This window comes from Oncorhynchus mykiss, chromosome 13 (assembly GCF_057628025.1).
Source record: "Oncorhynchus mykiss isolate SJ-2025 chromosome 13, ASM5762802v1, whole genome shotgun sequence".
NCBI lineage: Eukaryota > Metazoa > Chordata > Actinopteri > Salmoniformes > Salmonidae > Oncorhynchus > Oncorhynchus mykiss.
This window is the reverse complement of record NC_143034.1, coordinates 49,894,604-49,911,738: the sequence shown is the minus strand read 5'-3', so window position 1 is coordinate 49,911,738 and position 17,135 is coordinate 49,894,604. Positions and strand designations below refer to the sequence as shown.

At 42.1% G+C, this 17,135-nt stretch overlaps 1 protein-coding gene across 6 annotated transcripts in view; it reads left to right on the top strand.

Moving 5' to 3' along the window:
- The first annotated feature begins 2,327 nt into the window (after window positions 1-2,327).
- The window catches only part of LOC110486360 (dedicator of cytokinesis protein 7), a 41,291-nt gene continuing 26,483 nt past the window's right edge, over window positions 2,328-17,135 (top strand). For 3 of the 6 annotated variants that reach the window (XM_090196433.1, XM_090196431.1, XM_090196429.1), the window contains exons 1-10: window positions 2,328-2,651; window positions 5,240-5,324; window positions 5,827-6,002; window positions 6,345-6,413; window positions 6,569-6,908; window positions 11,856-11,941; window positions 12,137-12,203; window positions 12,418-12,567; window positions 15,712-15,792; window positions 16,099-16,255. In XM_090196433.1, the coding sequence (XP_090052559.1) occupies window positions 2,602-2,651; window positions 5,240-5,324; window positions 5,827-6,002; window positions 6,345-6,413; window positions 6,569-6,908; window positions 11,856-11,941; window positions 12,137-12,203; window positions 12,418-12,567; window positions 15,712-15,792; window positions 16,099-16,255 (1,261 nt within the window). In that variant the 5' untranslated portion in view covers window positions 2,328-2,601. Of the gene's footprint in view, window positions 2,652-5,239; window positions 5,325-5,826; window positions 6,003-6,344; window positions 6,414-6,568; window positions 6,909-11,855; window positions 11,942-12,136; window positions 12,204-12,417; window positions 12,568-15,711; window positions 15,799-16,098; window positions 16,256-17,135 lie in introns of all 6 variants that reach the window. The other 3 variants (XM_090196432.1, XM_090196430.1, XM_090196428.1) reach the window with 1 other exon arrangement.

Sequence of the window (17,135 nt, the reverse complement as noted above, 5' to 3'; positions counted from 1 at the left end):
ACTAGCTCTGACTTTGCTGAGAGCTACTTTGAGGAAGCATGTACTTACTACGACTGTGACACGTGGTTGTCCCACCTAGCTATCTTAAGATGAATGCACTAACTGTAAGTCGCTCTGGATAAGAGCTTCTGCTGAATGACTAAAATGTCAAATGTAAATACAATAATGCATTGATTCATTACCCATTTAGTGTTACCTGCTCATTTCAATTTGAGATGAAAGATGGACCAGCTATAAGACATCAGGGACAACCCTGTGGGGACACATTGTGTCCTGAACTTTGGTGTACCTCCTTTTCATCTGCTTCATTGTAAGTAATTGGATTCCATTTGAAAGGAGGCCATCTCCTTTGGGTCTTAAGACCAACGTTTGTTGTCTATATACTGAAAGGCCACAAAGAAAATCAGAAACAGTGCAACATAACACTACAATCAGAGTCTGTCACTACAGTGCTAGCTAGTTCTGTTGAGCACCATGAACCACGAAATCAGAAATCAGAAAGAATCATGAATCCGAAGACCCGCCTTTCTTATAGAAGAGGCTTGGGCCCTACCCTTTTCCCCACAATCATGGTGAACATCTCCCTCTGCTGGTCAACAGTTGGTAAAGCACACTTGCTGAAGGGAGAGGCAGCATTTTGCCTCCTGGCTGACGTGGGAAATGTGATACAGTATATTACATAAATTCCCTCCAAGAGGGGATAATGGAGTAAACATGAAATACTTGAGCATGTTATGAATATGAATGTGAGGTAAACATATGATGCTGCTGTAGAGATACACCTAGAGGAACTAACCGTTTAGGGGATGGGCATATGATCATAATACATATTCATCCCAAATATGAACACACTATCCTTGTGTAGTGTGATTAGTATTCTAAAGCACACAACATGATTGAGGTAGACAAATGCTTTAAAAGGTGTAAATTAGCACACCACAATGTAGCACCGCTGAATTATAGGGCCAGTACACATCCTCTTAGATAGACCTTGTATGCGCATGCCAGACAGAATTAACAGGATTAGATCTACTTAACCAAATGACGAATGAAATGGCCCCCGTTCCTGGTAAAAGGCAGATTATTTTTTTCATCAATTGGATTAGTTGACCGACCGGGTGAGGAAAATAGTAATCAGACCACAGTCATCTGTCTGGTTGACACAGGCCTAGGTCTATTGGCTCAAAAAAGCCTAGCAGTTGAACAGTAGGCTATAAACCTATTTAATCCCTAGCCGGCTAGCCTAGTACTTCACAACCCAACCTTTTTTCTTGATAGCCTACCATCCTCTTCAACCTCCTTGACCTAAAAAATATTGACCTTGTTCAGGTGCCACCTGCCTGCTGTGTTGCACCTGCCTACTTGCATCACAGCAGATTTCCTAATTCACCAATGGTTCCATAGTAACAAAACAATGGCCTACTGCAGATCCATATCCGTATTATAGGCCTGTAATATATGCAGTGTGATTTATGAATTCATGCATTAATTGTAGTGTTTTGCTTTTGTTTTGACAGGTAGCTAGGACTACCAAACTGTCAACAGATGACACACCGGGTGCAAACTACCTGCCCTCCAGGACACCTACACCACCCGATGTCACAGGAAGGCCATAAAGATCATCAAGGACAACAACCACCCGAGCCACTGCCTGTTCACCCCACTATCATCCAGAAGGCGAGGTCAGTACAGGTGCATCAAAGCGGGGACCGAGAGACTGAAAAACAGCTTCTATCTCAAGGCAATCGGACGGTTAAACAGCCACCACAAACATTGAGTGGCTGCTGCCAACATACTGACTCATCTCCAGCCACTTTAATAATGGAAAAATTGATGCAATCACTTTATATAATGTTTACACACCCTACATTACTCATCTCAATGTATATACTGTACGCTATACCATCTACTGCATCTTGCCATCTTGATGTAATTAAATGAATCACTAGCCACTTTAAACAATGCCACTTTATATAATGTTCTCATACCCTACATTACTCATCTCATATGTATATACTGTACACTATACCATCTACTGCGTCTTGCCTATGCCGTTCGGCCATCACTTATTATATATTTTTATGTACATATTCGTATTCATTCCTTTACATTTGTGTGTATAAGGTAGTTGTTGTTGAATTGTTAGGTTATATTACTTGTTAGATATTATTGCACGGTCGGAATTAACATCTGCTAACCAGGTGTATGTGACCAATAAAATGTTAGTTGATTTGACACCTACGGGCTTTTGACGTTGTGTTTTTCACTTGGTATACGTGTTGAACTAAAGTAGGTCTCGCTGTTCAGCAAACTTCCTCAATTTTCACACTGTAATGAAACCCTAACTGTTGAGGATATGGGCCATTCGCGGGCGTGTGACAGCGTTACTGAAACCGGTCAGGTGAGAATTTTGAATGCACTGCGGACGATCCCACACAACCTTGTATTTCTGCTCCCAACCACTAGGAGGACCACTGGGATAGGCACCGTGGCGTGGTGATACGAGGAAGCGAACTCCAGCAGGACAACAACCGTATCGAAGTGCAGGAGTGTGTGAGAGAGAGAGAATAGTTCGAAGACTACACTAAATGGGGACGCGAAATGGCATCTTCAACCAACGAGAGGAGGGCATTTGCTCACAAAATTAATCGGTGAGACTCATAATTTGTATGTACTCAGTAGGACAGCTAGTTCGCGTGACATAACGGACAGACCGGGTAGTGCAGGATTTGAGGGCATCGCTGATCGTGAACCGCGCAGACTGAATAGGAACTGAGACAGACGAAGTCTATTGTTCAGCCTATGGGCTTCGAATGAAATGTGCATTTATCATTCACCCTGCCATTGTTTAGAAAACGATTTTCATACCTTGCGATTGTTACTTTGTTGCACACACACAGAACCAGATCACAGCTATCCTTTTTCTAGTAGGCTGACACTCGAGCCATCAAACATGTTGGCTACTAGTTACCTAAATTACTTTATTTTACATTATCTTGAGGAGACCCAAGTAAAACGGATATAAAACTATAATTAGTAGTTATCTAGTCATACCAGCCGTTGAATTCGCTTTTCCTGTCGACCTGTGGGATAACAAGGCGTGGGTTGGGTTACACTAATATTGGTGCGCTGCAAATGAACTCAGCTTGATCCTCTGTGCTGTCACTCCTAGTTCAAATCATACTGTGTAGAACCCTTCCTGGGGGTAGATCTGTAGATGGAACTGAAACGTCTAGTTCTTATGGAGTTCTGCTACACAATGAAAACAGAAGAAGGCAAGATGGAGTTCCCCTTTCCTATGGGGAAGGAAAGTAGCCGAGGACAGTATCTTTATTATTATCCACAGAGTTAGATCAGACCTACAGCTGTAACATCACCTTGTGTGACGTGATGCATTTCCCAGTTCCACCATTGCTGGAGTTAAGTTCATACTTGTGTTCATCGAAGCCTTCATAGAATCATCTGAGAACCTCCTTCATGTTACGGGTGAGTGGCCCTTGGAGGCTCCTGAGAGCAGACTGGATATTTGATAAGAGATCAGTCTATCAGCATCACAACATGCAGGTGAACATGTCACATCAAAACCAACAGGGAAATCTCAATGACATCTTGGAATGTCAGCAGTCCAGTGCGAAACAGTCAACAACACCACAACAGGCCCATTGTATCTTGTATCTCCTATTAGGACTTTCCAACTGGCCCAACCAGACTTATTATACTCACCATGGTATGTACGCATATTTCTCACTCTCACATGATTATCATATTGAGTTAGCCTAGCTAACGGTGAATGGTGCTGTTCCTTCTGAATGTTGACTGGCAGCCTACTAGTTCGAATTGTAGCAGCTAACCTACTACTAGGCTATAGCCTAACTTAGTAGTAACCGAGTAGAGTGCTGAATTCAACAACTTAGGCCTAATCATTGCTACAGTTTCTCCTCTCTCCCCAACTCTGTTATCATCCAGTCCTTTCTCTCTCTCCCCAGTGGGAGCCAGTCCATTGTATCGGTTCAGGATGCAGGAAAGGGTGTGACGGTGTTCCGTCTATTACCCTTGGAGGCGATAGCTTTTCCTTTATCCTGTTTAAAGTGGGGTTTGGAGAAGGTAGTACATTTTAACGGCAGAACAACACTCACAAACATATTGTTGAGACTGACGCCTCTGTCAAAAGATTGTTGTCGAGTTCCAGCTTGAAGTTCCAGCTTGAAAGGGTTGTGTGATTTGGGGTATCAGAGTTATTTCTGAGAGATGGGGGGGGGGGGGGGGGGGGGTGTAGTATGTCATGGGGATAAATTACATTTGAGGGTCTCCTTTTGAAGCAGAGAGCAGTAGCATTTAATGTGTGGAATGAAGACGTAGTTTGACCACAGCGACCGTGACCAGGGAATTCCGGGAAGCGTTATGTGTGTATCTGTGCATGTCTGTGTGAGATATATAGAAGAGCAGCTGCATGCTGTGTCTCTGAGAGGATTGGGAGCCTAGTTTGACTGTGTCCCCCCTCTCTAAGCCTCCCATTTGCTATTGGTCCATAAAGGCCCAGGCCAGGGGCAGTGAGAGCGTTATGGCTCTCTGCCTGGTTTCTGTGCTAGGCCCACCGCTCCTCTCTTCTCCCACAGATCCGGCTTGACTCCCATTCACAACAGCTGCTGCCATTCAGCACTGCTACTAGTACCAGCTGCTGGGGACTGGGTCGTAGGGAGAGAATGGATAGCATACATGGCTGCTCACATCTGATAAGAAGTCAAAACTGGAAAGCTATTATGAAATCTAAGGCAGGCACATAATTATGTATAAAACACTTCTAGCATTACGTCTGGGTGTAGCCTACATATTCATAATGGTTTCAAGCAGCAATAAGCAAAATGTAATAGGTTTAACTCTGGGTTATCTGCAGCAAGGGTTTTGTTTAGCCTATGTTAATTGGCTTATTTGCATGTGCATGATAATGGTGAGGCAATTAGATTTTTGGCACCTCGCTGGAGAGATTTTAGCTGAGTATCTAGATTATGGAGCATATTTGCATACGAATCTGAGGCTAGCGCTTGCAAGTTTGGGCATCAAATCAGTTCTCAAGTTAACCGTCTTTATCCACTGACAGAATGATTGCTATTCTGGTATTTATTATGTCTAGACTTGTTTCTGTTTGGCTTCCTGAAGATACAGCTGTGAATGGAAAAACTGTTTTCTTCCCCTGTTTGAGCGTAACTGAACTCTACCGTTTCCTGTCTGTCTCTGTCAGGACGGTGGCTGCAGAGGTCAGGAAGCAGGTATCCAGAGAGTATGGCTCCCCTCAGCTGTCCAAGAAACGAGGAGCACACCAACCTGTAAGTAGCTGTGTGTGTGTGTGTGTTTAGGTATATCACCTTGTTTTTGGTCAGCGCCGCAGTGCTCTTACTGAAGTGGAGCCAGTGTCTATGTCTATGTATACGAGCGTGTCAGAACTAGGCGACGTAGGCTTAATCACTCATATTATCCACCTCTCTTCTTTGCTCGCCATCTCGGTGTGGCCTGTAGCTTGTGGTCCTGGTGGAATGTTCAGGTGTATGAATATAATGCTTCTCCGGGGCTGCGTTCAGGACATGAAAACTGTTACATTGAACAGAAACGGTGCTCTACTGAACGACCAGTTGAGGTTCAAAATGCACCGCTGACCTTTTGAAATATGTCACTCATTGCTTCAAGGCACACCCACCGAACGGAGCAAACCTATCTCGGTCTGTTCAAGGAAACGTGTCGTTCAGGGCATACTGTTTCCGCAAACGTTCAAGCGTACTGAACGCACCTCAGGTATTGATTGTTGTGTGTTATTGATTGATTGGTTGTCAGGTGCCGCTGACAGAGGTGGTGGAGCCTGTGGACTATGAGGAGTATGTGAGTAGCCACGCCCCTGGGGCGGAGCCTTGCCCCCTCAGACAGCTGATGGAGTTCCCCCCAGACGACCTGGAGCTCCTCCTGCAGGACAGAGAGTGTACTACACTGGAGCCCCCTCTGCCCGAGGAGGAGTGAGTCACACTAACACGCATATTATGTACAGTACACACAGCAGTGTTTCCCCTAGCATTATGTCCCCTTGCTTAGCTCTGTTTCCACCTGCCTAAAAGAGTTTGGCTTCAAAGGGTTTCAAATGGCAATTTTGAAGACGGGCCTGGCTGTTGCGTTGAAATCCTTTGTGCCCTGCCTAGAAAATAATCTAGAGGGTAAGACTGACACACACGCTCACTCACAGAACTAGGACTTCTTGACACAGCATTATCATGCTACTGGACAGGCAGAACACCCTGTACCTTTCCTATGCCATTGTAATATTTATGTCCTACTATATAATTCATGTGTGTTTTCCACAGCACCTTTGACCCAAGAGTGAGAGATGCCTTGGCTGTCTACACAGATGACTGGTTGATCATTCAGAGGAAGTGAGTGTCCCTCTATCATGTGTCCCATATGCCACCCTCTTTTCCATTCATTTCTCCACATTGATTTACCATTGATTTGGTTGCAATGGTGCCCATGATGTACATTATCTCTGTGATTTTAAAGATGAGGATAATGTATTTTGTCTTGTCTGTAGGTATCAGCGTTATAGTACAACCCACACCCCCCACAACTCTGAGCGCCAGAGGGAGAGGCAGCGAGGGCTGGTTAAGCAGACCTTTGAACTGGACGAGGCTGCGGCCACTGACCGCCAGGATGACCAGGACGATGCTAAGCGGCGGTCAGTCTCTCTGGATGACACGCCCCGGGGTAGCTGGGCCTCCAGTATTTTTGACCTGAAGAACTCGTCGCCGGACGCCCTGCTGCCCTCGGTGCTAGAGCGCACAGCTGCAGAGGACATGGACCGCCGCAACGCTGAGGCCCGCCTGCAGGGGCGCCACTCTGACCTGCTGGGGCTCTTCCCTCCTCCCGACGAGGTCAGTCCCAAATAATAATATTAATGTCATCCATACACTATTCACTTCTGTTCGGCTCAGTTGTCTGTCAGCATGTGTTGCTAAAGGGCTAGCCGACTTTGTATAGAATGATATACCTATAACATAGAAAGTTACGGAAAATATATCAAAACTTAATTATATATTTAAAAAAAAAATATCAAAGTTAATTACATATAGATTATTTTTCAAAAAAATCAGCAAGTTCCACCATAGACATTGAAGCACATCAATGAAATAGCCTTCTCAGCCACGTGACCATCTGTTTGCGTATCTTGCCTCTAGGGCTGGGCGATATGGCCAAAATATAATATTAAGGTATTTGAAAAATGTATGTTTTTAGGGTATTTGATCTTATTTTATGTTTTTGAGTAATAAAAGTTCTACATTTGCTTTGAGTAGTGCGTGACCCTAGGGTGGCAACATATACAGTTCATTCGGAAAGTATTCAGACCCCTTCACTTTTTACACATTTTGTTACGTTACAACCTTATTCTAAAATGGATTTAAAAAATATGTTCCTCATCAATTTACACACAATAACCCATAATGACAAAGTGTATTCAAAATAAAAAAACTAAAATACCTTATTTACATAAGTATTAAGACCCTTTGCTACAAGACTTGAAATTGAGCTCAGGTGCATCCTGTTTCCATTGATCATCCTTGAGATGTTTCTACAACTTGATTGGAGTCCCCATATGGTAAATTCAATTGATTGGACATGATTTGGAAAGGCGCACATCTGTCTATAAGGTCCCACAGTTGACAGTGCCAAGCCATGAGGTCGAAAGAATTGTCCTTAGAGCTTCAAGACAGGATTGTCGAGGTGCGGATCTGGGGAAGGGTACCAAACAATTTCTGCAGCATTTTAGGTCCCCAAGAACACAGTGGCCTTCGTCATTCTTAAATGGAAGAAGTTTGGAACCACCAAGACTTTTCCTAGAGCTGACCACCCGGCCAAACTGAGCAATCGGGGGAGAAGGGCCTTGGTCACAGAGGTGACCAAGAACCTGATGGTCCTTCTGACAGAGCTCCAGAGTTCCACTGTGGAGATCGCAGAATATTCCAGAAGGACAATCATCTCTGCAGCACTTCACCAATCAGGCCTTTGTGGTAGGGTGGCCAGACGGAAGCCACTCCTCAGTAAAAGGCACATGACAGCCCGCTTGGAGTTTGACAAAAGGCACCTACAAGATTCTCAGACCATGATAAACAATATTTTCTGGTCTGATGAAACCAAGATTGAACTCTTTGGCCTGAATGCCAAGCGTCACATCTGGAGGAAACCTGGCACCATCCCTACAGTGAAGCATGGTGGTGGCAGCGTCATGATGTGGGGATGTTTTTCAGCGGTAGGGACTGGGAGACTAGTCAGGAACGAGGAAAATATGAATGGAGCGAAGTACAGAAGGATCCTTGATGAAAACCTGCTCAGGACCTCAGACTGGGTCAAAGGTTCACCTTCCAACAGGACAACGACCCTAAGCACACAGCCAAGACAATGCAGGAGTGGTTTCGGGACAAGTCTTTGAATGTCCTTGAGTGGCCTACCCAGAGCCCGTACTTGAACCTGAGCTAACATCTCTGGAGAGCCCTGAAAATAGCTGTGCAGCAACACTCCCTATCAACTCTGACAGAGCGGATCTGGAGAGAAGAATGGAGACCCTCCCCAAAAACAGGTATGCCAAGCTTGTAGTGTCATACCAAAGAAGACTCGGGCTGTAAAGTTGATTCAACATAGTACTGAGTAAAGGATCTGAATACCTACAGTTGAAGTCAGAGGTTTACATACACCTTAGCCAAATACATTTGAACAAAGTTTTTCAGATTTCTGACATTTAGTCCTAGGAACAATCCACTGTTTTAGGTCAGTTAGGTTCATCACTTAATTTTAAGAATGTGAAGTGTCAGAATAATAGTAGAGAGAATGATTTATTTCAGCTTTTATTTTTCATCACATTCCCAGTGGGTCAGAAGTTTACATGCTACCAAATACTAATTGAGTGTATTGCCTTTAAAAATTGTTTAACTTGGGTCAAACGTTTCGGGTAGCCTTCCACAAGCGTCCCACAATAAGTTGGGTGAATTTTGGCCCATTCTTCCTGACAGAGCTGGTGTGACTGAGTCAGGTTTGTAGGCCTCCTTGCTCGTACATGCTTTTTCAGTTCTGCCCACAAATGTTCTATGGGATTGAGGTTAGGGCTCTGTGATGCCCACTCCAATACCTTGACTTTGTTGTCCTTAAGCCATTTTGCCACAACTTTGAAAGTATGTTTGGGGTCATTGTCCATTTAGAAGACCCATTTGTGACCAAGCTTTAACTTCCTGACTGATGTCTTGTGATGTTGCTTCAATATATCCCTCTAATTTTCCTACCTCATGATGCCATCTATTTTGTGAAGTGCACCAGTCCCTCCTGCAGCAAAGCACCCCCACAACATGATGCTGCCACCCCCGTGCTTCGTGGTTGGGATGGTGTTCTTCGGCTTGCAAGCATCCCCCTTTTTCCTTCAAACATAACAATGGTCATTATGGCCAAACAATTCTATTTTTGTTTCATCAGACCAGAGGACATTTCTCCAAAAAGTATGATCTTTGTCCCCATGTGCAGTTGCAAACTGTAGTCTGGCTTTATTTATGGCAATTTTGGAGCAGTGGCTTCTTCCTTGCTGAGGTAATGCTGAGGCTCAGGTAATGTCGATATAGGACTCGTTTTACTGTGGATATAGATACTTTTATACCTGTTTCCTCCAGCATCTTCACAAGGTCCTTTGCTGTTATTCTGGGATTGATTTGCACTTTTTGCACGAAAGTACGTTCATCTCTAAGAGACAGAACGCATCTCCTTCCTGAGCTGTATGACGGCTGCGTGGTCCCATGGTGTTTATACTTGCATACTATTGTTTGTACAGATGAACATGGCACCTTCAGGCATTTGGAAATTGCTCCCAAGGATGAACCAGACTTGTGGAAGTCTACAACAAAAAGTTTATGAGGTCTGATTGCTTTTGATTTTCCCATAAAGTCAAGCAAAGAGGCACTGAGTTTGAAGGTAGGCCTTGAAATACATCCACAGGTGCACCTCCAATGGACTCAAATTATGTCAATTAGCCTATCAGAAGCTTCTAAAGCCATGACATCATTTTCTGGAATTTTCCAAACTGTTTAAAGGCACAGTCAACTTAGTGTATGTAAACTTCTGACCCACTGGAATTGTGATACAGTAAATTATAAGTGAAATAATCTGTCTGTAAACTATTGTTGGAAAAAGGACTTGTGTCATGCACAAAGTAGATGTCCTAACCGACTTGCCAAAACTATAGTTTGTTAACCAGAAATGTGTGGAGTGGTTGAAAAACGAGTTTTAATAACTTCAACCTAAGTGTATGTAAACTTCTGACTTCAACCTTATGTAAGTGTGATTTTTTATTTATTTAAATAAATTTACAAAAAGTAAAAACATCTGATTTTGATTAGTCATTATGGGGTATTGTGTGTAGATTAATGAGGAATTTAATCAGTTTTAGAACAAGGCTGTAATGTAACAAAATGTGGAAAAGGTCAAGGGGTCTGGATACTTTCCAAATGCACTGTACATTCTAAGTGATTTCAATGGGTCTTTCTCCATTCTGATTGTTTTATACTGTTCTATTCAACTTCAACCCACATTTATTTCCCTCCATTTCTGCGCTTATTTGAGATCATTTCCTCAATACCACGTAGGGCTGCATGATATGGGCAAACAATCTATGCTTTATTTTTCACAAAATGTTGCAATTGCACTTGTGTGAACTTAAAAAATAATAATAATAATGTTTCTATATATATATTTTTAGCTAGCCAAGCCAATTAAGAACATATTTACAATGACGGCCTACCCCGGGCCGTGCCTTAGACCGCTGAGATGCAGTGCCTTAGACCGCTGTGCCACTCGGGAACTGTTGGAATCATGGAAATAGAATGATTATTCTAATTCTGTAGTTAGAATATGATAGTTGGCACTTTGAATACAGTGTTGTTTGAATGAAAATGTCAGGGAGGAGTTATTGTGAGAGCGTAGGAACCAAATTGTTGATAAGTGTTTCCTAGGGGACCCTATAATCTTTGGCTACGTTGAATGTTTTATTTTAGCTACTTCATTTAGTAAACATTCATGCTTCGCTTATTCCTCTTTGATTTAGAAGATACTGTTGCACAAACAACATGCTGATTTCGGTCTACACCATCACTGGTATTACCAGGCTGTATAACTAGTTATGTTTGTTCTGACTCACTACATTTTATTAGCCAGCTAACCAGGGATTAGCTTTAGCAACTAACACAATTTAGGCCCAACTTGCTTAGAAAAGACAAACGAGCTGTTTGCAGATGTAAGAAACACAAACTAACAGTGTAATTCTGGAACACTAGTTCATGTATATTAAGAAGCAAATAGAAAACCACATCGTTGTCATCAACATTGTCATTGTAAGCATTTCGCTACGCCTGCAATAACATCTGCTAAGTATGTGTATGTGATCAATAACATTTTCATTTTATTCCCCCAAATTTTTTTCGCATGTGCTGCGTTGACAATGTAGACCGAACACAAGTGTCTTGTGCTCGAACAACAACAAATGCACTCTATGGGTGACGGGGAGGGGCTAGGTCTGTGTGGAACGCGGCATATCAAATTTAACAAACAAAACATTCAAATACTGTTATAGAAGGTAAAGTAAACGCCCAAACCCGGTCCGTGCGTCAATACCGGTATACCGTTTACCGCCCAGCCCTACTTGTCTCTGTCTCCTTCTCATGCTCTCTCCCTCTTTCGTTATGTCTGTGTACACACTACTGTGGTGTCTGTGTCAACGTTGCCATGGCGTCTGGCTGTGTAAATGCCGCCGTCGTGTTGATGTTCTCACGGCTATGTGTGTTGTCTGACAGGATGAGGCTGTGGAGAGATGTTCTGTCCCAGAGGTCCCTAAAGAACACTGTGGTCAGAGGATCATGGTCAAGTGTCTGTCCCTCAAGTGAGTGTCTGTCCTTATCGTTCCTAAAATGATCCTTGTCGGTCACTCTTTCACTTATACCCTTTTCACACTAATGTAAAGTGCTGAGTCACAGTTCAGGTTAGCACAATAGTAAATACATTGGCATTTTATTAATTTATCAATCATATTTCCTTCTTATCCAAACACACATTGTGCTTTTTGTACCCCCTACAGATTTGAAATAGAAATTGAGCCAATATTTGGGACCCTCGCTCTCTATGATGTCAAGGAAAAGAAAAAGGTACCCATGAGTTTTCTAGAAATGTTTAGACTGTGTACATATACAGCAGGTTTATTTTTGAATTGTCATATTATGCTTATGTCATGCTGAGCTCATGCTTTGACTGATTACATTATTCTAGCTCTCAGTATGCCTCAAAGGTCTTGTGCTTTAAATCTGAGTCAAAACTTAATTAATATCCCTTAACATACATTTCATCTTCTCCCTCTCCCAGATCTCAGAGGACTTCCACTTTGACCTGAACTCAGATCAGATGAAGGGTTTGTTGCGTCTCCACACACCCCACACAGCCATCTCCACCCTGGCTCGCTCAGCCATCTTCTCCATCACCTACCCCTCTGCAGACATCTTCCTGGTCATCAAGGTACTGGGCATAGGGCCACCAGGGGGGGCACATACAGAGAGTCCAAGGAGGCTCTACGTCACATGACAATCTACTGACTCTCTGTAGGACTGTGTCTTGGTCTGGTCACATGTTCAGGAGAAAACCCCTAGTCCATATGAACTTTTTTAAAGATACAAAGTATTTTATCGTCTATCCACCTTCCACAATTTTTTTTAGGTGTGAACTGTTTTACACAGCAAATTATCCACTGTTAAATAAACACTGAGAGAGTTAAATGTATCTTCCAGTGTCAATATGGGTCCACACTTTTAAGTGTGAAATTAACACTTTGCTTAGTGTAAATCCTTATTTGCATATTTCCCAGTGTGCCTTACCTTTCGTGTGAGTTGTAGAGTTACCACCCATGACTGTATTTGTTAGTGACAGAGACATGGCTGTTGCAGTCATTCATTTTCAGTCCTGTAGCCTTCACTAAGTGAGATCCCAAGTGAATATGTTATCATTAAAATGATATTCTTTAAGACAAGACATATTTTATAAGCCTTATTTTGAGGGCCTAGTTTTCCCCTAATACAGTGACCTGCGAGTCAAATATTTATTTTTGGTGCGATATATATATATATTTTTTTACTAAACATACACATACAAACGATAGCGTACAGACGCGCACAAACATCAACAACACTATCTTTGGATGCGACCCAGTCGTTTGTTATAAATGTTCATACTGGCTGGCAACGTTCTTATCCCTTGCTTGCTTTCTAGCTAGCCAACTACGGCTAACTTATAGTCATTTATTGTAGATACATCCATGACAATGTCCTAATGATGCTCAAATTCGCCTGGCATAGAAAATGTGCTCTCTCATCAGGACACTGTTGTTCAGAGGAGCAAGCCAACAACACAGCTATAGTAACACTATCACTTCAAACTGAAGTTGGAAAGACTGCAAATTAGCGGTGTTTCATTTGACCTTTTTTTCAATAGACCTTTTTTTTGTAAATATCCATAAAAATGATGCCAGCTGATTCATGATTTCGACTCACATTGAAACACTGCCTGTCTGTCTCGTCTCGACTTGACTCATTCATTATTATGGGACAGCAGGAGATCTAATTTTAAATATTAAAACAATGTTGCAAATGTCGGAGAGACAGACAGCAAGGTTTATACAAATTAGTCTAAAAGAAATGTGAGATAATGTCTAGATGCTTTTTATAGTGGAGATGAAGTGTATAACTTTCCTGCCTGGGCTGATGAGACAGTGGACTGCACAGTCAGATGGAACAGAGCATAAAGGTATTTCGACGCCACTGACTAAATCTATGACAACTTGTGGAATAGACACCGGCTTGAAATGCAGTTTTAACCAATCAGCATTCAGGATTAGACCCACCCCGTTGTATAATTAAGAAATGACTCTGCCGTTGTACTGTAGAATTAGTGAATTTTGTCTCTTGTATAGTACATTCTATACATTAGTTTCTACTGGATTAAACATTTTCATGAACAGTATTTATTTATGTTCTAACATTACCTCCATCTTGTGCCAATATCAGTTATTTTTAGATAGGCTCTCTGCAAGGTGTTGTATATCTTACCTATCATATTAATATCAGTTTCTGACTCAAATTGGATTCTCTAAAGATTGCTCTGATGTCCAAATGATTTCAAATCGAGACTTTGTGATAATAAACTTTTAAGTTGCATGTATTCGAAAATATCTACACCTGGTCAGACCAAAATTGCTTTTTAATTCTGTAATGGAAATACATTTATTTCTTATTACCAAGTCATTTACGGTTTCTATGCCTTCAGTTTTCTATGTGGACCAATTTGTCAGTGAATTCTGAAAAGCTTTCTTCAAAACAAACAAGTATAGTGTAGAGAATCATTGTACCATCTAAACCGGTGTGAAATATATTTTCTACAACCAAAAATATTGTTTGAAGCTATTGTACAAAACCGAAAGTAAAAAGAGCAAAAACAAAACTTAAGAACAGTCAGCATAGAAATAGTGCACATAGAACAGATCTACTGCTTCTTAGACTTGCTTTCAATGAGAATGACACATCTATGTGAATTAGGTCGGGTTGCCCAAAAATCTACGTATTGCTGCTTTAATGTTCTCAGCTTTATCCTTTTGAAAATTGACACATGAAAGATTCAGGGGATGAGCATGCGCATCTTCAATATGTACCCATTGTTCCTCTTTAGTGCATTTAACTCTGTCGCAAGTAGAAGACTTGTGTGGCGAGTTGATACAATTCCCAAGTCTGGAAGGTTAAAACCCCCCTCAGACTTAGGAAGATGTAAAACGTTCCTTTTTATTCTTTTGAGTTTTATTTGCAAGTCAAATTATGCTGGCTTTCAAAGTGGTGTAATTTCCATTGGAATCCAGCTAGAGTGGAGATATCTAACATTTTGAAATGTTTTCACCCACAACCTGCATTCAGAATGACTGCCATGGTCAGGAGGACCAAGATGTGAGACGACCTAAACCATCTAAACTGGAACAATATTTTCAGTAACGGGCGCAATAAATCCAACTAACAGATTAGATTAGTGTAGCATAAGACTAATTAATCAATCAATTGAAACAAACAATTCCAAAAATCTACCAGCTTCTTCACCTGCATTGCTTGCTGTTTGGGGTTTTAGGCTGGGTTTCTGTACAGCACTTTGAGATATCAGCTGATGTACGAAGGGCTATATAAAATAAATTTGATTGATTGATTGATTGAACACTGGGGCTCTTATGTGACACAGAAAAATCAGTACAAGGTAACACTGGCCAATTTGCTGTGTAAACTGTTTGAGCAGACCATCCCAGACAAATCAGTGGAGTATCCTTCAGCCACCAGAATGATTCATGCCAAGTGGCTTTGCAATACCTTATCATGGCTGCATTATATCACTTATTTACTTTAGATAAAGTTCTGTAAGCTTTGCCACACAGGTGACAGTGAAGTGCAACGACCTATTTGTCTTTTAACTAGTGAATGTGACATGAGTTTTTCTGAAGATGCATCCAATATTTGCAGTTCATATATTGCTTTAGAAATGTGTGTGCCTGCACCATGTGTGCACCATTTGCAAATAATGGTCAGGTCAGCAATGTTCACCGTTACACACGTGTGTGTGTGTGTGTGTGTGTTTCAGCTGGAGAAAGTCCTTCAGCAGGGAGACATAGGGGAATCCTGTGAACCCTACATGGTCATGAAAGAGTCGGACTCATCAAAGGTAACAGTAAGTTCATAGTATCTATCTTCTATTGGTATTTTCTTTGCATGTGTACATGCGTGCATGGGGTCATGCACATGGGACTCTGTCCAGCTGGGTAGCCATCAGCATTTCTCAATTCTGTCTAGTCAGACAACTGCAATATTTGCAATTCCCTATTCTGAAGCTCAATGTCCAACAAACGCTGAAACATTCTATAAATATTACAGTATCACATAGCAAAGGCCTTTTCTCAAGGCCCTTGATAGAGCAAGCTCCCATCTAGTCTTCCAGTCCCCACCAGTCAGTCAGTCTCTCTCTGTTTAGCACAAGGAGAAGCTGGAGAAGCTGCGACTGCAGGCGGAGACGTCGTGTAGCAGGCTGGGGAGGTACAGGATGCCCTTCGCCTGGACGGCCATCCACCTGGTCAACATCGTCAGCAGTGTGGGGGGGCTGGAGCGCTCTGACCCCGACTCTGACTCTGGTAGTTATGACCTCTGACCTCTACCAAACGCCCCCTGGTTTAATCGCAGTTAGGATGTCAAGCACATACACAGATCAGTCCCCCCAGGATTTTGCGACATTCTTTTGTGATTTCTGCGGGGGGGGGGGGGGAATGCTTGATTTTGTGGCAGCTTTTCTGAAATTCTGCGATACATTTTGAGGCGTTTTCTTTTCACGTTCATTTCATATAAAGCAATAAGTCATATGTGCTAAGTTTTAGGATGATTTTAAGTAGAATACATAAGACAAACAATTAAACATCTAAAGTGCTCAATTCTGTTGATTTTCCTGAACAAACAGCTCTGTCATAATCCACTCACACACACCTCTCCTCTCCATCAGGCTTGGGGCTTGCTATCAATACGAGATGCACCTCCCATTCCTACTCATTCTCTCCCTCTCGCTTAAAAAAAAAATGATTCAAAGTTGATCGATCACTTTCAATTTGAGGATCGATATTTCTTGCTATTAACTTGTCTTCAAAATTCTTGAGATTGTGATTTTTTTCTCCTAAAATGGTCTTAAGGGAGATAAAGAACAGAGCACGTAAAAATAGGAGTTGTGGTTGATTATTATTCCTTTTTTTTTTTATCCAGAAAGATGGTGCTTTTGTAAATCCCTATTAAGTTTTGCAGAGAGTTTAAAACGGCAAAGCTGACCAATTGCACTCAGTGCTTTGAGCAGCGCTCTCTATAGACAGACTGGGGTAAAACGCCACTCACCTTGATTCTTTCAGCGCTTGCCACAGTCTTCCCTGCTACCACTTCTGCCGCTACTGTGGGAACTGTTCTGACATTCTCATGTGCTTTGCTGATCCCAAGTGACTGTTGATTGTCGACTTTCTCTAGTTTCCAGAAAGG